Source organism: Xenopus laevis, chromosome 1S, assembly GCF_017654675.1.
Source record: "Xenopus laevis strain J_2021 chromosome 1S, Xenopus_laevis_v10.1, whole genome shotgun sequence".
Taxonomy (NCBI): domain Eukaryota; kingdom Metazoa; phylum Chordata; class Amphibia; order Anura; family Pipidae; genus Xenopus; species Xenopus laevis.
In genome coordinates, this window is record NC_054372.1 from 191,022,336 (window position 1) to 191,049,175 (window position 26,840).

General features: G+C 40.8%; 1 protein-coding gene across 16 annotated transcripts in view; it reads left to right on the forward strand.

Moving 5' to 3' along the window:
- Positions 1–26,840, forward strand: part of tcf4.S (transcription factor 4 S homeolog) — a 298,455-nt gene that overhangs the window by 48,937 nt on the left and 222,678 nt on the right. For all 16 annotated transcript variants that reach the window (XM_041580620.1, XM_041580624.1, XM_041580612.1 and 13 more), the window contains one exon: positions 25,937–25,998. In XM_041580620.1, the coding sequence (XP_041436554.1) occupies positions 25,937–25,998 (62 nt within the window). The remainder of the gene's footprint in view (positions 1–25,936; positions 25,999–26,840) is intronic.

Genomic DNA, 26,840 nt, shown 5'->3' on the forward strand with positions numbered 1-26,840 from the left:
GTTTCTTCCAAGGAGAGTAGAAACTCAATGCTGCTACTGCTTCCCTGTGTCCACTTGAGATAATAGGTCATCAAACCTGGCTGGAATCAAACCTGGCTGGAATCAAACCTGGCTGGAATCAAACCTAGGTCCTTAGGCAACTAGTGGAAATTAGTAACGTCACTGTATCTGTGTATGTTTGCATTTACTCAATGGATATTCCTAATCATTACAATCGCTGTTTGCTCAATCAATACTATTCTACTGATTAAATAGGACCAGGGTAAAGGCATAGGCACGGAATAGTGAGCTGAAAGCAAGACTTGGGGCCGATCTACGAAGTGGCTAATGCTAACGACAATTCGCTTGCGTTGCCACCAGCCGGGACATCGCCAATTTGCTAGCGAATTGGACCGTCGCTAGCAGTCATTTGCACTCTATCGCCAGGCGACTTTTCACTCTGGCGAAAGATTGTTACTCCGCAAATTTGCGGATTTTACTGAACGTTACCTCTTTCACCAGAGTTGACTTTGCACCTCAGACCAGACGAAGTGCTATAAAGAAGCTACATCCTCCTCAACCTTCTGTCACTTACATCATATCCTGTCTGCCAAAAATGCATCAAAGTTCAAAAACACTGGTGACTTTTCCTTTTTTTAAGCGGGATTGGCTGCAAAAGTCCTGACTTAGACTTTTTTTTGGGTAACTGGTTTTCTCTACACAATTTATAATATATGGAACATTCATTTTACAGTGGGCTCATGTATTAATAACTCTCTTGTCTTTATTAAGGTTCCCTGGGCATGTGTTATAAAAAGTGGTAACTTCAAGTATTTGCACCAACATTTATAATAAAGACGTCCATACAACTTTAAATTACCCGCCGTATGCAAATTGACCTAAGTGCATGATCACTAGCAAATTTTTGGTAGGCACAAAAAGTTAAAAAATGTCGCCAGTGTTCGACGCCCAGGACGAAACTTCACAATTGAGTGAATTATTCATAGCGCATTTGCACTTGGCGAAGTGGTGTGAGGGGTACGAAGCTGACGCTAGCAAAATTTCGCCCCAGCCACCAAAAAGAGCCAGACTGCAATATAGTCCTATTAAATGGAAAACCTTCAGCTGGAAGCCTCCCCAAAATAAAATGATAACCTCCTCCCTTGGAGTAAAGATTAATTTAGAGTGGCCTGATAGAATTCTGAAGTAATTCTTGGTGGACAAACATGATAAGGTGATTTGTAAGGGTTGGAACTAGGAAGGGAGGATCAGAGAGGCCATGGATCTTTCACCCCATTTAGTTGAAGAATGACCCTGTGTCCATTCCAGTGCCAGACTGGTTCCTACTGGAATAAAAGTTACCCATTTTCCTTCTTGAAAACATCTTATGTGGCCACTGATTGGATTATTATATTGTAGGACTGGGGGGCCCACCATGAGTCTTTTTGCCTACGATAACGTTTCCCACAGAAATAGAAGACCCCTCATTTTACTGGAAGAGCCATGGAACATAAGATTTATAATTTCTTTCAAATGTATTTGGAACAAATAGTCCCAGGGGATTCTTCTTCTTAAAAAAAAAAAAAAAACTGGTATCGTTAATGGAGAACTTTTTAATGTGGCGTCCCACATAGGGCCAAATTCACTAAGATTCGTAGTTGCGCCATTGTCCACTTCTCCACACTTCGCCAGGCGAATTTTCGCCAGCGCTACGCAAATTCACTAAAATCTGAAGTTGCGCTCAGGGTAAACGAAGTTGCACTAGCGTTAATTCGCCAGGCAAAGCGAAGTTACGCTAGCGATGCTTAATTTGCATACGGCGCCAAATTGAATTTACAATGGAAGTATACGTAGCAGCACTACATAAGCCTGGGAAACCTTCAAAACATCAAATAAAATTTTTATTTTGCCCTACACATGTGCCCACTGTATAGTTAAGTTGCCATGAGTTAGGAAATGTAGGGGGGGGAAAAATTTCGATCTTTTTCAGCCTATCACCCATAAAAAAAGAAAAAACGCCAGCGTTTTTTGGGACTTTGAAAAAATTTCAACTTTTTTTGAAGCAATCCCTATCTACTCTATTGCACTTCGCCTGGTCTGAGGTGGCGAAGGAAGTCTGGCGTAAAAGGTAGCGTTCAGAAAAATGTGTGCGTCAGTGAATTTGTGTAGTTACGTCCATTGGGCAAATTCGCCAGGCGTAAGGGTGCGAAGTAACACTAGCGAATTTACACCAGTGTCCGTTAGTGAATCGGTGAATTAACGAAAACGTGCTACGCTAGTGAATTAACGCTAGTGTTAGGCGCTTCGTCCTTTAGTGAATTTGCCCCATAGTCGTTGGTTGTAGGCTCCTGTTTGGTTGTTTTCCAGCACAGTATAATGAGCAGATTTCTGGGTTGCTTATTGTGTGCCTTATTATATTTGAGTTCAAGGTTTGTGCTTGATGGTAGTACTGACGCAAATTACTTGGGGCAGCTGCAGGGGCCACTGTCATTGGATATCATTAGTGATGGGCGAATCTGTGGGGAAAAGTTTGTGAAACGCATTGAAGTTAATGCTAATTCATTTTGACATAAGCGTCAATTTTTATACGTGCAACTATTTGCTCCAAATGCATAAAGGTCAATGGGCGAATAATTTTGTCGCAAGTAAATTTTTATGCTTGCGACAATTTTGACGCAGATTTTGCACCGATTTTGGAAATTCGCCACAAATTTGTGTCTGGTGAATTTATTCACCCATCACTAGATATAATTATCTTTGCCCCATCGTTTCTCTTATTGCATCTACTTTTCCTATTCCCTTTTACTGACTAGGGGGCACTTTCCTAGTGGGCACGACCCCTGTTTCATTAAGTGATAGATGTTCAGGCTTCCCGGGTCCATTTATTTTCAGTACTCAACATCAAGTTTGGTTTGAGGACTATTATGAATCTTGGAAGACAGGAGCAAAGAGGAAGCATATGTGCTGGGGCTGGATAACAAAGCACAGGCTGCATTTAACAATACCCAGCTTTGCAATAAGATTTTAAGAGTTTTGAATGGTTTGCTTAGAAAGTAACACAATACTAACCTGGACTCTGCTCTGTAACTCCCCTGTCCCCCATTCACTGGCAGCTGCTTACAGGAAGAGCTTTTGCAGGTCTTTCTTATTAGAATTTTTTTAAATGTTTGGTATTTAAATCACTGGGCTCTCACTTATAGGCCACTGTGGTCAGAGCACGGGCTAAAGTCTTGCCCCTCACACTCAAGGATGAGACTTTACTGAGTCCTAAAGTGACTAAATTGATTGGTTACAGCACTTCCAATAGCTGCCGTACTGGGGGCATCTCCAAAGTGGACTTCCAGGGGCCCACACTTCTACTCTAAAGGTGCCCATGCACAGGATATTAAAGGAACAGGAACACCAAAAAATGAATGTGTTTTAAAGGAACAACAATGTAATGTACTGTTGCCCTGCACTGGTAAAACTGGTGTGTTTAGTTTAGAAACTCTACTATAGTTTATATAAACAAGCTGCTGTGTAGCCACGGAGGCAGCCATTCAAGCACAGGATACACAGTAGATAACAGATAAGTACTACTATAGTTTATATAAACAAGCTGCTGTGTAGTCATGGGGACAGCCATTCAAGCACAGGATACACAGTAGATAACAGATAAGTACTACTATAGTTTATATAAACAAGCTGCTGTGTAGCCATGGGGGCAGCCATTCAAGCACAGGATACACAGTAGATAACAGATAAGTACTACTATAGTTTATATAAACAAGCTGCTGTGTAGCCACGGGGGCAGCCATTCAAGCACAGGATACACAATAGATAACAGATAAGTACTACTATAGTTTATATAAACAAGCTGCTGTGTAGCCATGGGGCAGCCATTCAAGCACAGGATACACAGTAGATAACAGATAAGTACTACTATAGTTTATATAAACAAGCTGCTGTGTAGCCATGGGGCAGCCATTCAAGCACAGGATACACAGTAGATAACAGATAAGTACTACTATAGTTTATATATAAACAAGCTGCTGTGTAGCCATGAGGGCAGCCATTCAAGCACAGGGTACGCAGTAGATAACAGATAAGTACTACTATAGTTTACATAAACAAGCTGCTGTGTAGCCATGGGGGCAGCCATTCAAGCACAGGATACACAGTATCGTACAAAAAAAAATTTCTTACGATATTTGGTGTGTGTATGGTGGGAGACGAGCTGAGCAACATCGGCAGAAGACTTGGATATCAGTCGGCTCGTTGATTGGGCTGGCTGGAAAATTCTGATCGGGCGCCTTTGAAGGCAACTGAACATCGGCCATTGTTATAGTGCTGAATCGTCAGATACAGGTAGATTTCTTTAGTTTCTGTCTGTATATCTGACGATTCAGCTCTACGTGTGTATTGAAACAAAATCTTAATTTTTATGTCTATGGCCATCTTTAGTCTTCAGTTGAGCCAAAATTGCCCCCAGCGCATTTATACACAGGATATAACCCTCATCTGACTTATCATCCTTTATGGGGTTCCCTTACCCAGGCCTGGGCTTTCACTAAACCCTCTGCCTCTCGAAACAAACCCCTGCCCCAACCCCAGCATTGTGTTTGCTTGTCTGTTCTATATGGAGACAACCACCCATTCAGTTGTAGGTCAGTAACGCAATTGGTGTAAACAAAAGAATGCTTGTGTCTTCTCTAAAAAGATCCATTGACGGCTTCTAAAGCCAGACTGCTTTCATTTATTCACTATAAATCTAAGGAATAATAGGAACAAGGTTCTTAGAAAGAGCCAATTAGAGTAGGGGGCCATCAAGTGACACCAACTGCAGACTCTTTTTCCAGTGAAAAGATAATATTATATTATAGTATTATTATATATTATTATATATATATATATATATATAGGTATTGGAACTATTATCCAGAATGCTCGGAATCTGGAGTTTTCTGGATAACGGAATTTGGATCTTCATACCTTAAGTCTACTAGAAAATCATGAAAACATTAAGGGGCAGATTTATCAAAGGTCGAGGGGAATTTTCAAATGAAAAAAAAACAAATTTCAAGCTATTTTTGTGTACTTGGACTAGGAAATAGTCCAAATTCGATTCGAATTTGAAAAAAAATTGAATATTTAAATTTATCATGTACTGTCTCTTTAAAAATTCGACTTCGACCATTCACCATCTAAAACCTGTCGAATTGCTGTTTTAGCCTATGGGGGACCTCCTAGAACCTACTTGGAGTCAATTTGTGGACAAGTTTTTTTTTGGGAAAAGTTTTGAAACAAATTCGCTATTCGTACGATTCGAATATGGACCTATTAGATTGAAAAGTGATTGAAAACTGACCAAAAAAAAACAAACTTCAAATTCATTTCGGTTGGTCGTTTTTTCAATTCGAAATTCGACCCTTGATAAATATGCCCCTAAATAAACCCAATAGGCTGGTTTTGCTTCCAATAAGGATTAATTATATCTTAGTTGGGATCAAGTACAAGCTACTGTTTTATTATTACACAGAAAAAGGTAATCATTTTTTTGAAAAAAAATTGGATACAATGGAATCTGTAAGAGTCTTTCCGTAATTCAGAGCTTTCTGGATAATGGGTTTCCAGATAACAGATCCCACCATACCTGTATAAAATAATATTTATTTATTACCTGTATAAAAGCAAATATTATTATCCACCTTGAACTACTTTTTCCTTCTATTTACATTTACAGTTTTCATTCCAGAAATGTAAAACCGAAGTTCATAATAAGATAATTATTTTATTTATATTTATCAACGAAGAATAGGGACCAGTGCTGGACAAACTGGCCATTTTCAGCTCTTCCAGTAAAACTTGCTTCATTTTCCTAGTCACACTGGAATGAAAAATTATTTTATCCAGAAAACACTGAATGATATGAAGGTCATCTCCCATAGACTCCATTTTAATTTTAATATTTCAACATTTAGAACATTTTAGAACATTCTTCTTTTTCCTCTGTAATAAGAAAGGGGCCATTGTATGTAATCGAACTAAAATATAATTAATCCTTATTGGTGGGGAAACAACCCTATTGGGTTTATTTAATATTTACTAGACTTAAAGAGTTGTTCACCTTTGAATTAACTTTTAGGGGGTTATTTATTTATAAGTCCGAATTTATCTCAATATTTTCTGAAAAAAACTCAGATCAAATGGATATTTTAGGCTTATTTATTAATAGACTTTGTTTGCGGGAAAAAAATCAGATTTTCACGGTTTTTCGGATCTTTCATCCGATTTTCAAGATTTTTTTTGGATTTTTCACCCGAAAACTCCAAATTTTGTCCAAAAACCCATTGAACATCAAAAAATCATTGGAACTTCTCCCATTGACTTATATGCAACCTTGACAGGTCTGAGATGCCGGATTTTCAGATTCTGACTTTTCCATCCTCAGGGTTTAATAAATTCAGAAAAATTTGTGATTTTTTTAAAAGTCAGATTTTATAAAAAAAAAAAAAAAAAAATATCTTTCTTTGTTTTTAGTATTCGGAGTTTAGTAAATAACCCCCCAAGTGTGATTTAGTGGGTGATATTCTGAGACAATTTGTAATTGGTTTTAATTTTTTATTATTTGTGGTTATTTGAGTTATTTATTTGAGCTTTTTATTCAGCAGCTCTCAAGTTGGCAATTTCAGCAGTCTGGTTACTAGGATCCAAATTACCCTAGCCACCATGCATTGATATGAAGAAAAGACTGGAATATAAATAGGAGAGGACCCCGAATAAATAAAAAGTAGTAATAACTAAAAATGTGTAGCCTTTCAGAGCATTTGCTTTAAGATGGGGTCAGTGACCCCTATTTGGGCCAGAATAATTCAAAAACTATATAAAAAACAAAAAGAAGGCCAATGGAAAAGTTGCTTATAATTGGCCATTCTATAACATACCGTATATACTCGAGTATAAGCCGTCCCGAGTATAAGGCGAGGTACCTAATTTTACCTCCAAAAACTGGGAAAGCTTATTGACTCGAGTATAAGCCGAGTATAAGCCTAGGGTGAGAAATGCAGCAGCTTCTGGTAAGTTTCAATCAAAAGATTTAGGGTTTCTGCTCCCATTGGAGGTGCCGGCGTCTCGTTTTTGGACGGCGACTATTCTTGGAGACTATTCTTGGACGCCGGCGACCGTTTTTGCGCTTGACCCGAGTATAAGCCGAGGTATTATTTTTGGGGCTGAAAAACTCGGGTTATACTCGAGTATATACGGTACTAAAAGTTAACTTAAAGGTGAGCCACCCTTTTAAGGTATGATGATCCAGATTACAGAAGGATCCCTTATATGGAAAAACCCAGGTCCTGAGCTGGACCTGTATTATGTAAAGAGTTTAGCCATATTATACTGTTTGTATGATTTATCTAAAGCTAGTCTTTCCTATAACGGAAATAATATTCCTCTGATATAAATAGTTCTCTTTTTTGGATACATGATACACCAAAGGAGGTTGGACGGGAGTATAAATTGCTGGTTTCCTCGGCAGTAACTATTTCCGCACCCCTCCCACAGAATATTCTTCTTTCTAAAAAGTTGATCATCTACAAACTGTGTTCTATGTTTAGTTCCCCATTGTAAAATGTGGTCCCTGCAGGTCACATCCATCTCTTATAGAACCTAGTCTGGGCGCTGACGCCAAAGAGTTTATATGTTGTGCCCAATGCTCCATAGCTTTCCTCCAACACTCCATAACTTGAGTCTGTGTGTGTACTAGGGACCTTAGATTATAAGCTCTGCCGGTGCAGTGATGATGCAACGTTCTGTGTTAATGTATTGGCACTGTATTACTATTACTAATAAAGTAGGAATAACAAATTCCAGTAGGAGACATATAACTCCGGGCAGCTCGGGAGCTCAAAGATCTGTAAGAGCAGAACTTTCTGTAAAATGTCTGTTTAGTTGCATTCATTAAATTGCACTTGATATATACGTGTGTCACGTCTAGCTAGTGTGAATTCTGGTTCACAAAGGGAAGCTTAGCGCACCAGTACACACACACAAACACGCACACAAACACACAGTGTGTAGATCATTAGTGTATGTACGGTATAAGGCAGGGGTCCCAGACCTTTTTTTTACCTGTGAGCAACATTAAGATGTAAAGAGAGTTAAGGAGCAACTAGGGGGCCTGGGGTCCACAGGGGCTGCTGACTCGGGGGCCCCCCACCCCTGGCGCAAAGCACCGTTTCGCCCCCCATCCTGAGCGGCAACCAACCTGGCCCCCGCACCTACCTTAATTATAGTTTAGCTGCACAGGGGGCCAGGCAGTGCCGGATTTAGAGGGCGGGTGCCTGAGGCAGCACGGCCCTGGCTCCCGGCCGCGTGGTCTGGTGATTTGCGGGTTGAAAATTTCTCGACCCGACCCTAACCCGCCCCCTCCCAGACCGCACCTGGCCCAGGCCCGCTGCTGCCCTCTTTTTATAGACATGCACCCGCCCCGCAGTCATCACAAAAGGCACGGACGGGGGCAGTCGTCCCTAATATACTGCCGCTCTAGGCCCTGGCCTTGCCCACAAATCTGAGCCTGGGGCCAGGTAGGGAAGTCGGAAGCCAATCTGGGCCTGAGGCCAGGTAGGGAAGTCGGAAACCACTTCCGGCTTCTGCAAAAGGACCGGGTCTGGGCCGGCAAGGCCTGCGAGGGCTCAGGCCCACCTGTTTTTTTGCATAGTCCAACATTAAACAACGCAAGTGAAAAATGTTCCTGGGTGGTGCAAAATGAGTCCTGTGATTGACCATTTGGTAGCCCTATGTGGACTGACAGCCTACAGGAGACTCTGTTTGGCAGTACATGTGTTTTTTATACAACCAAAACTTGCCTCCAAGCCTGGAATTCAAAAATAAGCCCCTGCTTTGAGGCCACTGGGAGCAACATGTTGGGGATCACTGGTAAAGGCCATTACTGTTTGTTACTCGTACATGTCCTTATATCTTAGTGTGTTTTGCCTTTACTGATATAGTTGTGCAGTATGATACCAGGGCTACTGTGAATTTGGCCAAACCCCAGTGCTATTGGCAGGAGTCATATTCCGAACCCTTTAATGGCAAGTGACTTTAAAGCAAAGTATAACCATATGCCAGAATTATTCTTTCTGGTACTTCTATCTATAGAGCGGAGTGAGTTTTTGCCAGGGTTTCTGTATTTGGCTGAATACTACATTATGGGCATGTATGGGCACAAGCGCCTTTGTGAGAAGCATCAATGTGTGCCCATTATAGCAGTGTGCCTTACAGGACTTTATAACATACATTGTTTGTTTAATGCCTAAGGGACCAGTTACTAATGTAGCAGGGGTTCTCTAAAGTAGGCACAATATAGACTGCACATTGATACAGTTCCTTAAGGTAATGGAACCCTGCCTCTTCTGGAACCCTGAAGCTGCTGAACATCAGACTATAAATCAGGAACTCTGAAGCTGCCGCCACTTTGGACTGACAGTTGTTCCAGCCAGTGTTCCCACAGCTGGTTGTGCCAATAGGCGTCCCAGACTTCCATTCAGTGAATTAAAAGCAAATACTGTTTGTATGCCGGGAGCACAACTTGCACCAGATTTGCGTCAAAACCCATCACAATTGCGGCCATTTTGAGGCATCTGGTGCAATTGCACTGGCCACAATTACGCTGCAATTATAGAAAAAGGCTGCGTCATGGGTAAAAAAGATTGCTATTTACTTTTGAAATGACACCTAGGTGATTATTTAGTAAACTCTGAGTACCAAAAACCGGAAAAATTATTCCCAGAGTTTGGAAAAAGTCAGAATCCGAAAATCCGGCATCTCAGCCCTGCCGAAGATTTCTTGATTTTCTGGCAAAAATCAGAAAAATTTGTACAGTTTGCTTTTTTGAAGATTTTTTGTGTTTTTTTTCCCACAAAGAAAATTATCGGGAAAGTGTAATGATAAATAAGGAGAAAAAACCCTTATGGATTTGGTCGGAGTTGTTTTCATAAAATATTGAGAAAAATTCGGACTTTGATTAATTGGCCTCCCCATGTCCCAAATAAGAAGCACATTCCTGCTCGGAGCCATGATTATTTTATTTTTATCTGCCAATCTGCCATACAATATAACTGAATGAGTGAAGGTGATGCTCACAGCTGGAATATATACAACTCCCGGTATAGTTGAACTATTAACAAACTCCCTGTAGATATCGACATGTCAAACTGGGAGCCCCCCTACAATCAACCAAATAAACGTATCCCTCTCTGCTATCAGTAGCGGATAGATATAAAGTCATTCATGCGTTTGCTCGACGATGTTTATTACCTTTTGATGTTACAAAGTTACAAAGCCCCCTTTCAGACGCTTGGGTGGCCCTTTAACCCTCTGTGCACTGGTAAGGTCACTGCCACCTCCACCGGAAACCAAAGGCATCAAACGCAAGATTGGCTGTACCCGGGCTAGCCTTGATGTCGCTTTAATCAGGCGGAGGAAGGTTTTGATGTAGAATTAAATGATAAAGCTAATCTGTAAAGTCTCCGAGTTGGGCTGAGAAGGCTCTTTGTTCCCCGTCGCTCAGTTCTAATGTCTGATTTCCCTTTCATATAACTGGGCTGTTTGAACTCTGAGGATATCTGCTCATATCAGTGACACAGGTACAAACAGGCCGGGCATCAAAACCAAGGATATTCCCCCCCTCTCTGCTGCTGTTTAGCACTATGTTTATGATAGGATGCTAGAAAAATAACTGCCTGCTGATACGAGACCTGCCTATTGCTTTCACTCCCATAAGGGTGGTGGCACACGAGGCTACTGGGGGAGACTAATCGCCCAGAGACAAATCACTTCTTCTTGGGGCGACTAATCTCACCTTAATGCCTTCCCGCTGCCTAGAATGTAAATCGCCGACGGGATGACACTTGGATCGATTCGGCTTTCTGAAGTTGCCCGAAGTTTTCTCATAAGGAGTTATTATGTCATTTGCCCACCAGACACTTACCTCTTCTGCCTCCCCCTAGCTATAGCCCTGCGAACAAACAGGGGTCTCTTCTGAAAAGTCGTCTTCATAATCTGTTCAAGATAAGAGAACTTTAAAGGAGAACTCAACCCCCCCCACTTATAAAAACCCCTACCCAGTACCCTACATAGTCCCCTCTTCTTGCTCCCCCCCCTCCCCAGTATAGCTGATAAGTGCCCCTAATCCTATACTCACTTGTGCAGAGTAAGTGCAGTGGAGCTCATGGGCCCAATCTTCGGTATTCTTTGGGTTCTCTTCCTTTCCTTCGGCAATTTCCGTCACTCTTGGCGTATGTGCAGTTGCTACGAACCAGAAGTCTGCTCCAATACGACGCTCACTTCCCAGAGAAATCTTAAGAATCGGAAGATGGAGCCCATGAGCGCCGCTGCATTACTCTGCACCTATAGGCGAGTAAAGGATTAGGGGCACTTTAAGGGTTTAAGCACACGGGCAGCTTCGGGGAGATTTAGTCGACTGGAGACTAATTGCCTCTTCTGCGGACGAAAATCACCCAGAACTGCCTTCCCCCTGCCTGCCGCCTGCTATAATGACAAAACGCCAGTGCCAATTCAATCACGGCGTTTCGATTTCCGAAGTCGCCCTGAAGTTGCCTCACGAGGAAACTTAAGGCGACTTCGGAAATCGAAGTGCTGCTAGTGCATTGGCGCAGGCAACTAAATCTCCCCGAATCTGCCCGTGTGCTTAAACCCATAGGTGTTATCAGTTATGCGGGGGGAGAGCAGGGAAGGGGGACTATGTAGGCTACTGGGTTGGGGTTTTTATTAGTGGGGGGTTGAGTTCACCTTTAAGATGTTAATTTGTGGTTCAAGCAGGAAATCTGTCTTGATTTGGTCAAAGATCTTAATGTTGGCTGTCCATCCTTGCCCTCAAGCAGTTTTCTCCTCATAGTATAAGTATCTGTTTAATATATCTTGAGGCTGGTCCTACTCGGACAAAAATAGCTATTGCTTTTAGGAATTGTCTCCCAGGCAAACAATTGTTCCTGACAATCATATATTTTATTCACAAATGGTTTGGTTACACACAATCAAGGTTGAACTGGACCTCCTAGTACCCAGCAGAGAACTTGCCGTGGGGGGGAAATAGAAAAGGGCTAACCTATGCTTGACTGACCAGAAGAACTTATGGTCCTCTGCAGGCCCAGTCCAACCTTCCACATACTAAACTGTGTCTATCTGATTGTTCAGGCTATACAGTCATGGGAAGGGAAACAGGAGACGATTGCATGTAAATTGCACGTAAGATGTAAAACTAGTAGTAGACTAATGTTTCCCTTGGGGATGGTCAGCTGTCAGATGTTGCCACCAGTGTTGCCCTTGATACGACTAAATGGCACACAGGCCCAAAACATGTTGTGTAGGAGTAGTCGGCTAATAAAAGGAAAACCACAGCATTGATATATTTGCTGAGCGCTCTCCTTATTTCCCAACAATTTGACTCCCCAGCAGTGATTAACTTTGTCAAGGGAAGACAGACGAGACCTGTGATAATGATATTCTGAAAGGCTCACCGCAAGATGCCTTCTAACAAGTCCGTAGGTTTTAATATCTACTTTGCATTGCCGTGATCTTTCAGTCACTCGCCGAAGTGCCTTGGGATCAGTTTGTTGTATTTGGAGGTTTATCCTTCTTTGTTTAATCAATGGCGACTATTTAGTCATCCAATCCACGCGTTTGGCCTTGTTTTCCAGCAGTTTTTATTAACGCTCTTCAGCTGTAATTTTTCAGGCAGACTTTGGACAGAAGTGACATTTTTGGAACCAAAAATAATGTAATCAAGGGCTGGGAAAGTCTCTAATTTTATCTGATAAATGGAGTGTTTTTTACTTATTCTTTCCCAAGTCCCCAAGGTTACGTGGCTCGCAGTTCTGTGAAATATGGATTTCTATTTTGGGAAACCCTGCCATGTTCACTATATATATATGATGTGCTAGAAATTATGTTTTTTGAATATAAATCAAAATATTTGTAATTTTCTTTTATAGTCATTCCTAATATAGGAATATAGTGTTGGGTGTTTTACTCCACTGCCAAACTACCCAGCTTTTGGGGCTTAGAGCGACTCCAGACTGTAAAATATATTTTTTTTGTATCTGATATAGAATAAAGTTCTTGAAATATTAACTCTAAAGACTCCTGAGTGATTTAATAAGGTCAATTACTTGCTTGAAGCTCTATATAATTAAAGATGGACACATAAACTGGGGGATACCTACAAGTTAGGCACCCGCTTTGTATGTTTGCTAAGTTTTTGTATGGTTTTTAAAAGGTAACTATCGCAAAAATGAAATTTATTATAAGCGTAAGCATACTGAAATAATACGTTTTCTAAATATATTCAATTAAATATTCTGCATCATTTCTGAAATAATCAAGTTTATCGTAACTATTCCTCTCTCAGCATCTGTTTCTCTTCATTCTGTCTTCATGCAGCAGTTGGGTGTCAGATATTCATTGACAGTTAGATCCAATATATCTTATAGGGGGGCTAGAAGATGTATTAGTTAAAATCACCAGACATCATGTCTCTCTACATGCAGGATTTGTGCAAAAGGCAGTTATTTTGTTAGATTTTGTTAGTACTGGAATCAGTTATTTGAGTGAGCTCTAATACATCTGCTAGGAAAGGAGCCTCCCTATAAGATATATTGGATCTAACTGTCAATGACTATCTGACACCCAACTGCTGCATGAAGACAGAATGAAGAGAAACGGATGCTGAGAAAGGAATAGTGAAGATAAACTTGATTATTTCAGAAACAGTACAAAATATTTAATTGATTGTATTAAGAACGTTTCTTATTTCAGTATGCTGAAGCTTATACAGGTATAGGATCCTGAGCATTGTGGATAATAGGTCCCATACCCGTATTACAATTTTATTTTGGCGATAGTTCCCCGTTTAAGCTCTTAGATCTGAGATCCTACACACACACACCTGTATAGGATCGGTTATCCGTAAACCCTTTATCCAGAATGCTCCAAATTACAAGAAGGCCATTCCCCATAGACTCCATTTTATACAAATAATACACATTTTGAAAAATGATTTTCTTTTTCTCGTAATAATAAAACAGTAGCTTGTACTTGATCCCAACTAAGATATAATTCATTCTTATTGGAGGCAAAACCAGCCTATTGGGTTTATTTTTAATGTTTATATGATTTCCTATTAGATCTAAGGTATGATGATCCAAATTACAGAAAGATCTATTATCTAGAAAAGCCCAGATCTCAAGCATTCTAGATAACAGGTCCCATTCCTGTATATACTGTATATCTATTATCTCTTTCTCTCTCTTTCTATATCTATCTATCTATCTATCTATCTATCTATCTATCTATCTATCTATCTATCTATCTATCTATCTATCATCTCTCTCTCTCTCTCTCTCTCTCTCTCTCTCTCTCTATTATCTATCTATCTATCTATCTATCTATCTATCTATCTATTATCTATCTGTCTATCTATCTATCTATCTATCTATCTATCTATCTATCTATCTATCTATCATCTCTCTCTCTCTCTCTCTCTCTCTCTCTCTCTCTCTCTCTCTCTCTCTCTCTCTCTCTCTATTATCTATCTATCTATCTATCTATTATCTATCTGTCTATCTATCTATCTATCTATCTATCTATCTATCTATCTATCTATCTATCTATCTATCTATCATCTCTCTCTCTCTCTCTCTCTCTCTCTCTCTCTCTCTCTATTATCTATCTATCTATCTATCTATCTATCTATTATCTATCTGTCTATCTATCTATCTATCTATCTATCTATCTATCTATCTATCTATCTATCATCTATCTATCTATCTATCATCTATCTATCTATCTATCTATCTATCTATCTGTCATCTATCTATCTATCTATCTATCTATCATCTATCTATCCATCCATCCATCTATCTATCTATCTATCTATCTATCTATCTATCTATCTATCTATCTATCATCTATCTATCTATCCATATAAAAGTACGAGGCCGAAGGCCGAGTGTTTTTATACAGGTCATGGAACTCCGAGGTAACTTCTAATATCCTCATATTTTGCAGGACTGATGACATCAGAACTCACCGTTTATAAGGATATAATTTACTGGATATTCATGGCTTTTGTGTATTATATATATATATATATATATATTTAGTTTATATATTACAAAATGTTGGCTCAGAACATCAAAGGATACATCACAGTAAAGTGTCGGTGGTGCAGTTGCTGATTTTTGACCTGTTTGATACAGACACATAATTAAAAGCAAATTCTCGGCAATTAAGGGAGACTTACATTATAAGTGCAGTGAGAACATAACTAATTATAACTAATAAGAGTATGAAAATAAGATCAGGATGACACAGGGCATTTAAGGACATCTACTGACGTTGAACTGCAGGTACATAAAACAATTTACAGATATCAACAATAATATACCATTATAAAAGTTGTACATGTATGGGATACGTTATCTGAAAACCCTTTTTCTGAAAAGCTCTGAATTACGTAAAGGCCATCTCCCATAGACTCCATTGGATCAAATAATTCAAGTTTTTAAAAATAATTTCCTTTTTCTCTGTAATAATAAAACAGTAGCTTGTACTTGATCCCAACTAAGATATAATTAATCCTTATTGGAAGCAAAACCAGCCTGTTGGGTTTATTTCATGTTTATATGATTTTTAAGGGACTTAAGGTATGAAGATCCAAATTACGGAAAGATCCGTTACCCAGAAAGCCCCAGTTCCCAAACATTCTGGATAACAGGCCCCATACCTGTATTTGGTCCCTAATTGGATGAGATTAAAATGATTACTAGCATTGCCGTAATCATAGGGGTATATGAACTTAACAGGGATATCCGCTAGTTTGGCGATGCCGCCAAATGAGTGGATCTCTCCTCGATATGCTCACATTGACGTGGGTGAAATCGGGCTGATCCGATGGGCCCTAGGGCCCAACGATCGGATCAGAATGGAGGCAATACGGGCAGTCGGAATCGTGAGACCACATCAACAAACAGATGAGGCCGTGATCCGACGTGATTTTAACCCTGCCTGATCGATATCTGGTCGGCTAGATATCGTTCGGGGGAAGCCTGTTGGAGGGCCCCACACACGAGCCAATAAGTTGCCGACTCGGTCTGTCTGCAGCTTTTATCGGCCCGTGTATGGGGCCCTTTAGAGTTCAATTAGAGCCCCAAACACGCACTAATTGACAAGTTCTAGACAGAGGCAGCCAACCAGTGCTTTATATATGGGGTCTTCAGCCAACCAAAACAAGAAATGTATATCTAGTGACACATAGTAACATAGTAAGTAAGGTTGAAAAAAGACACACGTCCATCAAGTTCAACCTTTTAGTTTTTTTTTTGTTTTTTTTATAAATCAACTGCCAGTTGATCCAGAGGAAGGCAAAAAAAACCCCATTTGAAGCCTCTCCAATTTGCCTCAGAGGGGGAGAAATTCCTTCCTGACTCCAAAATGCCAATGGGACCAGTCCCTGGATCAACTTGTACTATGAGCTATCTCCCATATCCCTGTATTCCCTTACTTACTAAACACCATCCAACCCCTTCTTATACCTATCTAATGTATCAGCCTGTACCACTGATTCAGGGAGACAATTCCACATCTTCACAGCTCTCACTGTAACAAACCCCTTCCCAATATTTAGCTGGAACCTCTTTTCTTCTAATCGGAATGGGTGACATTGTGTCAGCTGGAAAGTCCTACTGGTAAATAAATCATTAGAGAGATTATTATATGATCCCCTTATATATTTATACATAGTTATCATATCACCCCTTAAGCGCCTCTTCTCCAGAGTGAACATCCCCAATTTGGCCAGTCTTTCCTGATAGCTAAGATTTTCCCTTTACCAGCTTATCTTATCAGCTTATTTTACCAGCTTTTAACATCTTAGGGCTAGTCCACACGGGGAGATAGCGACGCGTTTGCGGTCGCGGCGACAAAGCGCCGCGACAGTCGCCGCGACCGGCGCAGGCGACAGTTTTGTATGGGCGCCTATGTAAAAACGCCTGTGCTAACCACACGAGGCGATGCGCTTTTCAACAGTCGCCTGAAAAAGCCTGGCGAGGCATTTTCGTCGCTATCTCCCCGTGTGGAATAGCCCTTATCCTGGACATTTCTGAAACTCATCAGCCTTCCCCAGGTCAAATGAAATGAGCTTTATTGGCAGGACCAAATATATTCAGCATTGCCAAAGCAGGCAGGGGGATGACATAGGTGGGGTTAGGAGGAGATAATAGAGATAAATGTAGCATTTCAATAATAATACAACTCAGTGTATGACAAGTGTGAAACTGAGGGGTTTTACAGAAAGCCCTTGTTTGGCCTGATTTCGCTTTTACTTTGATAACCCACCAGCCCATGACTGACAGTTGGTATAATACTATCTGACAGCCTGGGGCCCCACCAAGCCATGAAAATAGTATAATACATGTAAAGTTGTCATTCTGGGAATTATCATCTATGTTATGTATTTTATCGGGATCATGTTTTGTGATCCAGTTGGCTGAGCCATAGTAATTAGATCAACATGGAGAGTTACTGCAGGTCTTAGCCATGAGCTTGGGGCTCTGATTTAATAAAAGAACTAATAAAAGGCATAAAAAAAGAAACCACATAATTTTCTACTGGTGATCAACACCTACTTCAACACTTACTTCTTGCTCTGAGTTGCATGCCAATGAGTGATACTCTGAGTTCCCTGTATAACTCAGCCTGCAGCCTTGTGCCTTTATATGGTCACAGAACCCCTTAGTGACTTCTAATATCCTTATAATTTACAGTAGGGGGTACATTATTCCTTATAATACATGAGTGATACTCAGAGTTCCCTGTATAACTCAGCCTGCAGCCTTGTGCCTTTATATGGTCACAGAACAACCCCTCAGTGACTTCTAATATCCTTATCATTTACAGTAGGGGGTACATTATCCCTTATAATACATGAGTGATACTCAGAGTTCCCTGTATAACTCAGCCGGCAGCCTTGTGCCTTTATATGGTCACAGAACAACCCCTCAGTGACTTCTAATATCCTTATCATTTACAGTAGGGGGTACATTATCCCTTATAATACATGAGTGATACTCAGAGTTCCCTGTATAACTCAGCCTGCAGCCTTGTGCCTTTATATGGTCACAGAACCCCTTAGTGACTTCTAATATCCTTATAATTTACAGTAGGGGGTACATTATTCCTTATAATACATGAGTGATACTCAGAGTTCCCTGTATAACTCAGCCTGCAGCCTTGTGCCTTTATATGGTCACAGAACAACCCCTCAGTGACTTCTAATATCCTTATCATTTACAGTAGGGGGTACATTATCCCTTATAATACATGAGTGATACTCAGAGTTCCCTGTATAACTCAGCCGGCAGCCTTGTGCCTTTATATGGTCACAGAACAACCCCTCAGTGACTTCTAATATCCTTATCATTTACAGTAGGGGGTACATTATCCCTTATAATACATGAGTGATACTCAGAGTTCCCTGTATAACTCAGCCTGCAGCCTTGTGCCTTTATATGGTCACAGAACAACCCCTCAGTGACTTCTAATATCCTTATCATTTACAGTAGGGGGTACATTATCCCTTATAATACATGGGTGATACTCAGAGTTCCCTGTATAACTCAGCCCGCAGCCTTGTGCCTTTATATGGTCACAGAACAACCCCTCAGTGACTTCTAATATCCTTATCATTTACAGTAGGGGGTACATTATCCCTTATAATACATGAGTGATACTCAGAGTTCCCTGTATAAGGCCTGCAGCCTTGTGCCTTTATATGGTCAGAGAAAAATATCGGTAGAATTTATAATCAGGGCTCCATTGATTCTTATATAAATCAGTTTGGTTGGAATTTAAGCTGTATGTTGATGTTGCCGTTACACAATAGCCAGGGGATCAGAAGATTGGCATCAACAAAACATCACTATAGTTCCCTGATTGTTGCTTTAAGGCAGAGGAAAAAGCCTACGTGTCTGTTCCAGAGAAATATATGTATCACGTCCCTGCGCTATGTCAACTCTTTCTAATTCAATTGCCGACGGAGAAATGGCTTTATCTGTCGTTGTTAATTATGGCTCGTCTCTGATGCTGCGCAGAGTAATGCAGTTCGCTTTGCACATTCGTTATGTATTTACAAGAAACCCTTAATGCACAAACATTAGAGATGAGTGAGAGGAACAAGGAGGAATGATCGCACTGACTGATACTTCTCCACCCGAGATGATAAAAAACTGGATGAAGAAGAACTCTTGGGTCTGAGAAATTGGAGGCCGGAGAGAATGAATGATCTTTGTAGGTTTGGGTTGATTCTACTAATGAGCAGAAGCTCTGCCTCTCTCTATCTGAAACAGATGAGGCTGAAATGAAATTAGCGGATTCCCTATCATCATTTAATGGTCACACTAAACCCATTTTCCGCAAGGCTGCAATTGGAAGGTCTGCAGGGCCCAGTCCCTAGTGATAGGAAAAGAGAATACACTATTTATCATGCTGTGCAAAAAAACAAAAAAAACAGGGAGCACCAGGCATTACTGTGTAAAAAAATGAATATTTGTTAAGCTGTTTATTCATTTTGAGAGATTACGTACCCTGGTATAAATGGAAGCAGCCGTATGAAAATGCTATGGGAAAATGACATTCATCCTTTGTGGTTTGTTCCCTTTTTTTTCAGCGGGAACTTACTTTCTGCTTAAAATAAAGCACAAACCTTGATCAATTTGTAGGGTTGAAATCATGTCCGAATCTGTGGTGAGGCCACAAAGGCCTGGGCCTTATGGCGAAACATTTTTTGGGGCGGGATGCCACCCAGCCGCCTCTATAATTCACACCCGGAGCGAGGAGCAGAGGAACCGACCAGAACAGGGAGATTACTTGCCCACATGTTGGGGGGAAGACTGCAGGAAGCAGCGACCTCAGTGACATCAGAGGCGGGGGGCAAATGACGTTGGTGGTGAGCCAATTATGGAAAGGGGCAGGTCAATGATGCGAAGGGATGGGTCATTGACGTAGCAGCCCGTGATTGGCCAAATTTTGCGTCAATCAGGGGACAGAGTTGCCAGTTTTCAGACTGAGCAGGCAGTTTTCAACAGACAGGTGGCAACCCATTAAATTAGTCATTTTTACACCATTTTTCTGGTGTTAGTTGTGTTACATCTCATAAAAAGTAGGCTCCTGAATCAGTGGTCAAAATGCAGTGGGTGGTGCAGTGGTTTGCTCATGAGTCCTAGGCCACAGCCAGGGCCCAATCTGCAAGGAGTTTGTTTGTTTGTACTTCTATGTGTGAGTTTCGTCCAATAGGCCGATTAATTGGCTCTTGATAAAACTGACTTACAAATGCCAGGGCCGGATTTATATAGCGGTAACCCCTAGGCCCGCTGCCATACGTCGCCCGTCCCCACCCCTTCATTTGTGCACAAATTTTCATCATCGGGTCCAGAGCACTGGGGATTGGCGCATAGGAAATTTAAAAAAAAACTATTATCTTCTGCCCATATCCAGTGCTTCCAAACGAATGTGGATGTGGTTAGGCAGCATGCTGCCCCTAAAATCCTGCCGGCCTAGGCCCAGGCTTTTGTGGCCTATCCACAGATGCACCAGCACACATACTCTCCATTGCATCACTTCTTGTCTATGTGCGTGTAGAATTTTCCTTTAGTGCCCCGGGAGAAGAAATACAAATAAAATGCCTTTCTGCTTCCTTCCATAAAGGACTGCAGGCTTCGACTCTGATGTCATGTTTTCCTGTTAATGTTTTTCTGTCTATGTTTTTTATGCTATAGGCCGAGCTCAGGGCAGAGAGAATGTTTGCCTGGGCCCACAGCATCACAGAGGCCCCTGAAGGGGAAAATGTACAGAATATTTTAGAAAGTCTACATGCTCTTCAATATATTCAATGTATATACATAAAGGAGGTAGAACGTTTAGCACTCCAGATGTTGTGCACCTGCAAGTGTTGCTGATGGGTGTTGGGGGAGTGGGATTCTAGGAGTTGTAGGGTAACTAAAGATGTAGATCATGGGTTGGCCATTATTTTATTTTGAAAATATTTTATTTGATTTTCAAGTTAAACAAGTAATAACAGTATGACAGCAAATATTATGCAGATGAAGAAAGACATGTTGTAATGGATACAATGGCATAGTGTTATTAAAAAAAATATATATTGAAAGAAAGAAAAATGACCATTCGTCAACTGGAATGTCTGAAAGCGCATCTTACAATTGGAGAAACCGTCCTATTTGTTCACCTGAATTAGAATTACAAGCTTCAAGATAAGGAGACCAAATCAGTTTGAAAGAGTCTATGGAATTATTTCCTTTGGTTTTGGATAATAAGGCTTCTTGCCAACTAAGCTTGTTCATAAGGTTGGCCATTATTGATCAATGTAAATCCCCTCACAACCATTGGGGGCGCTAGCATTCAGACATCGCTATTCCAGCTCTTACTGCAGCAGTGACATTTAGGAGGAACCGATGTCCAACCATATCAATGCTTCCTGACTGTGAGAAGCACCAACCAGCATGCACCTGCGTGTAAAACAGTAACGTTGGTATTTAAAAATTGGGATAAAAATGATATAGATGTACAGGCAATGATCAGGGTGAGGTTCTGTAACAGTACCATCATGTGCATCATCAGGCTGATTTTGGGGTGCATACCATGTGTGCACTACATAAAGCATATTATGCACCATTTTATCCTTATCTACTTGTATGTTCCAGTATTTTTCTAGAGGAAGTGTTTAGTGTACCAGCAGCTATTTAGAACATTTTCCTGCCCTACCATTCTAAAGCTGGCTATACATCTTAGAGTACACTTTTTTGGTGCATTTTGACCAGCCAATTTGTGCTGATCTAATGAATTTCTAATCTATCCCTAGATATCTGGCCAGTGTTCAGTTAAATATTGGATAAGAAGAATGGTGGGGCATATACAAGCCTGTAAGCTGGTGGCAAAATTCAGCCAGGTGGAGTCAGCTACGTTCATTGACCTGTGCACAGAACAAGTCAATGTAACTGCCCTCATGAAATTAATACCCCACCACCCAAATTTGTTAGGTATTACCATCTAAACGTAGGTTTCAGTTTCCAACCATCTTGAGATGTCATGACTGGTCCTTCTGTTTTCTCAGAGTTCTTCTGCTGCTGGTACTAACATCATACTGATACCCTGTGAGGTCAGAATTATACTGTGTTTATACTGTGTTTTAGGAAGGGATTGCATTCTCAGGGGACAATCAATGCCTTTTTTACTTCACGGAGTGCCATGTCCCTATATTAAACTGTGGGTATGTGCTTGCTGGGAATGCTATGTTTAAAAAAAGGTTGGCATCTCTGGTAATAGTGTCCTTCATCACTAGTTGACTAATGAAGATTTTTTGGGAAAGATGAAACTAAAGCTATGCACATGGTTTTATATTATTTAAGAAATACATGTAGAGTTTCTGTAGGAAAAAGAAAGATATGGACATTCAAATACCTTCTATATGCATGACTCAAGTCACTCCAAGCCAAACAAATCCAGAAAGCCCCATCATTTTTGTGGAATGAACTTTGGCATTCATTGTCTCGAAGGTGGTTGTTGTAGACATTTCTCTTTGGCCATCAAATGAATTTGAATTATAGTTACAGTTTTCCTGTAATTGTTTTGTCTGGGTTCAGTATAAGTCACGCGTTACTGAACCTAGAGTAATTCTAGAAGCTAACTGGATGAGTCACTGGTTAGAAGTAAAAAGAGTGTAGATGTGCAGTACTACAGGGTCTGCACATGACATTGGCCCCTTAGTAGATTTCTGTTGTATGGAGAAGATAGTACCTTGGAGAAGGTGATTGGACACATCCATATCTTTTAGCAGCAGTGGGAAGGGTGCAGAGTGAGCAAGCACTTGACATATTATTAGTGGAGGCAACTTATGGTATAGACCTCTTAAATTATTATTGCTAATATCTTAACAGAGGCCTATATTTTGCTATTTGCTATATTCAACTATTTCTAAAGATAGATATCCCTAGTTCTACAATATGAGGTCACATTGCATTGTTATGAAATGGAGTAGGAACCTATAAGTGTAATACTGCTAATGTAAATTAATGGATTATTTTTGGGAGATGATATACTTTATAGACATTGCAGAGATGATGATGTCCTCTACCTCCAATCCCCATGCGAACCACCCATTTATGCCCCATAGTGATCGCTTAATGCCAACACCCTCTTTTCATCTAGACCAGAAATGTTTGGAGGTAAAGTGGCAACAATAAGTGTCAGTAATGTCAATTGTGTTCTATTGACTAGGTGCAAATCAATACTATATGTAAGTTCAAGGGAACCCTGGAAATAACCTCCTGCCAAGGCAGGTTGCAGGGTCTGATTGCCTTGTTGTTACACCCTAGAATCAGAGAATGTAACACTTCTTGGGCAGCCAACATTTCTTCAGACTCCCTTGGCTCATAGTAAGGTTTCGGATGTAGAAGACATTCACTCACCTTAGGTCCAGAGTTATACAATACAGAAAAATAAACTTTCACAATATTTTTTTCAATTCCTCATCCACTACCTGGTGAACCATTAGGTGGTACAACCTTTCAGATTTTAACCCTTGTTCTAAAGCTAGCCAGTTAGCAACAATTTTACAAAATCATTATAAAAAATGTTCAAGTGGAGTATAGTCTTCTCCATATCACTGCCGGTGAGAGGTTTTCCACATTTTCTATAACCTGAGAGCAATATCAATGCTTGTGTTACGGGAAGTCTACTTGTTGAGGTCACCTTCTCTGCTCCCTTCAGTGAGATAATGATACATTTGCTTGACTCGCAGACCCCTTTGCCTGCTCCAAGTATAATTGAGGCAGTATATTTGTAATAATTATATTACGATTGACGTTGTTGACACTCGGATATTTTTTTCTGTCTGTGCTTTCAATCCCCACAATTATGCTCAGTAGACTCGCAGGCTTTTCAAACAGTTCAATTAGAGCCTAGAAAAGCGGCAGCAGCAGGAAGTCTTCTCGCGAACCAATTTGTTGGTTTATTAATTTATATATTTATTACAGTGCATTAGGCCCTGCAAACTTCCATATTTTTCTAGCGAGCTGAAGATCATGGCAGGATAGATTTATTTTATTGGGTTGGTAATTAAATCAAATAGACTTGGGGGTGTGTTTAATTGGGAAAGTTTTAAAGAACAGGGACAAGCCCCATGTAGGAACCAGCAGTCTACCGAGAGGAGAATGACTCCCGCTGGAAACTGCAGAGTCATTAATGGGAACTATTGGGTACAATTCTGTTGTGCTGGCTGCATCCGAATGTTACAGCGGTGAGCCGTCGGGAAATTAATTCTTGTAAAACAACTCGCATGGCTATGGAAACTTTCACTTTCTTTAAGAACGATTGTGTAATTTGTATTACCCTTCTCCAGTTAGACTGTAAGCTTTGTTGAGCAGGGCCCACTTTATTGCAGTAATAAAAATAATGTAATATGCCTTATAGTCATTGTCAGTCTATACATAGATGCACCAACTCGTTCCTTTTTAGGACCAAATACTGAAAAAAATTCACAGAAAATGTGGACAATTACCCAGACAGTCCTGAGCTCTTATTTCTCTATTCAGATAAAGATTTTGTTGTTATATTTTATTTTTTTGTTATATTTATTTTCCTGTACTTCTGGAAATAGTCAGCCACAGGGTGGTCACTGCAACAGGAGGTGCCAGGTACCAGAACTTATGCCTTCCAAGCCAATTTTGTACCATAACAAAATTAATTTGTTTTACCCGCATAAATTCACATTCATACTTATGCAAAGGTAATTTCAGGTCCTCTGTTACACGTAGGTCAGGATATTATCCAACGGGCAACAAAAAGTCTAGTGTGTCGTCATCCTTAGATTCTCAGGGGCAAATTCACCAACCTCCGAAAATTCGCCAGTGACGGCTTTGCTCACATCGCCACACTTCACCAGGCGAAAATTCGCTAGGACAACGCTAATTTACTAAAATGCAAAGTTGCATCCAGGGCGGCCGAACGATGGTGAAGTTTCTTTAGCATTAAAGGAGAAGGAAACCTAGTCGGCGCAAAAACCCTTCCCCCCCCCTCCCCTGTGTTGCTTCCCCTCCCTCCTCCCCCTGGCCTACCTGTCCCGCTGGGCAAATGCCCCTAACTTGTTACTTACCCTTCTGCGCAGGTCCAGTCTAGGGAGTTCATGCGCAGTAGGAGCATTTCGCCAGTACGATCTACTGCACATGCGCCAAAAGTCACGAAGTGAAATCTGAAAACTTTGTGACTTCACAGTGGGCTCATGTGTAGGGCATTATAACAATTCTATTTTCTTTTATTAAGGTTTCCTGGGCTTGTGTAATGTAATGTATTTGCTGCAACATATACGTCCATTGAAATTTAACTTCCCGCCCTATACGAATTAGCCAACACTAGCGCAACTTCACTTTGTTTGCCGAATTAAAGGAGAAGGAAACCCAGTCGGCGCAAAAACCCTCCCCCCCTCCCGTGTGTTGCCCACCCTCCCTCCTCCCCCCTGGCCTACCAGTCCCGCTGGGCAAATGCCCCTAACTTGTTACTTACCCTTCTGCGCAGGTCCAGTCCACGGAGTTCACAGGCGACATCTTCTTCCACGCGATCTTCTTCCTGCTTTGACCGGCGTTCTGGCGCATGCGTAGTAGGATCATTTCGCCGGTACAGATCTACTGCGCATGCGCCAGCGAATTTACGCCAGCGCCCGTTCGTAAATTGACGAAGTCCCGAATTTTCGCCAGCGTTAGACACTTCGCCCTTTTGTAAATTTGCCCCTCAGTGTGAAAGGCAACAATAAACTTTGATGTAGGTGACATGCATACTATCATATACGTAGCTCTATGTGTGATTCTAATGAATGTGTGTGTTCTTGTGTTTCCAGATGTAGAAGACAGAAGTAACTCAGGGTCCTGGGGGAACAGTGCACATCCAAGTCCATCTAGAGTAAGTATGGTTCCTTTGCTATTATCTCATTATGTCATGTCTAGGAGCATCTGTTGGGGTTACCACTTCCACCATCCTCATAGTTTCTAACACTGTAAAGGTCATGTTCAACTTAAAATGAAGTTTTAGTAGACTGGAGAAAGAGATATTCTACAAGGATTTGTGGTCTTTATCCTGTTAGGGAGTGGACAAATGATGTGGGCAAATGATGTAGGGGGCAGCCTATGAAATACATAGGCAGGTTGTGGGGAAAATTCTGGATTATTATTAATTCTGGATTATTAGAGAAGATGTGGAGCTGTAATTGGAGTGGAATAGGATTTAAGTGGGCAAACCAGGGCCAGAAGAAAAGACTATGAGTTTATAGGCAAGTATGTTACCGGTATATTTGTAATGCTGGGCGTGACCTTGGGTGGTGTTTTACTGGCTCGTTAAACATACCAGTTGGGCTGCAACCTTAGATACAGCACTGCAAATCAAGGGTCAGTAAGTTAACAGAAATGTAACTACAGAAACTTTTCTGCCTTTATGCAACGTAGATGGGGTTCCATTGAATGTTTTGAAGCTATTTTTATTGGCCTTTGTCCTACTGTATAGGTGAAAGGAAGACTAGAAATGTAAATAATTGTGATGCCAGTGACTTCAGAGACATCATCTGACCAATGTCATGGCTGGTGGTAATGATCTACAATGGGAAAAACTGAGACTTTATTTCATATAACCATTTTGAGTGAAGAGGTATTGCAGAACTGGATCATCACAACCCTGCTAACATGCAGTTCATTTATATCTTTGGGATGGTACATTAAAAAAAATAAGCCCACAATACAGCTAGAGTGGGG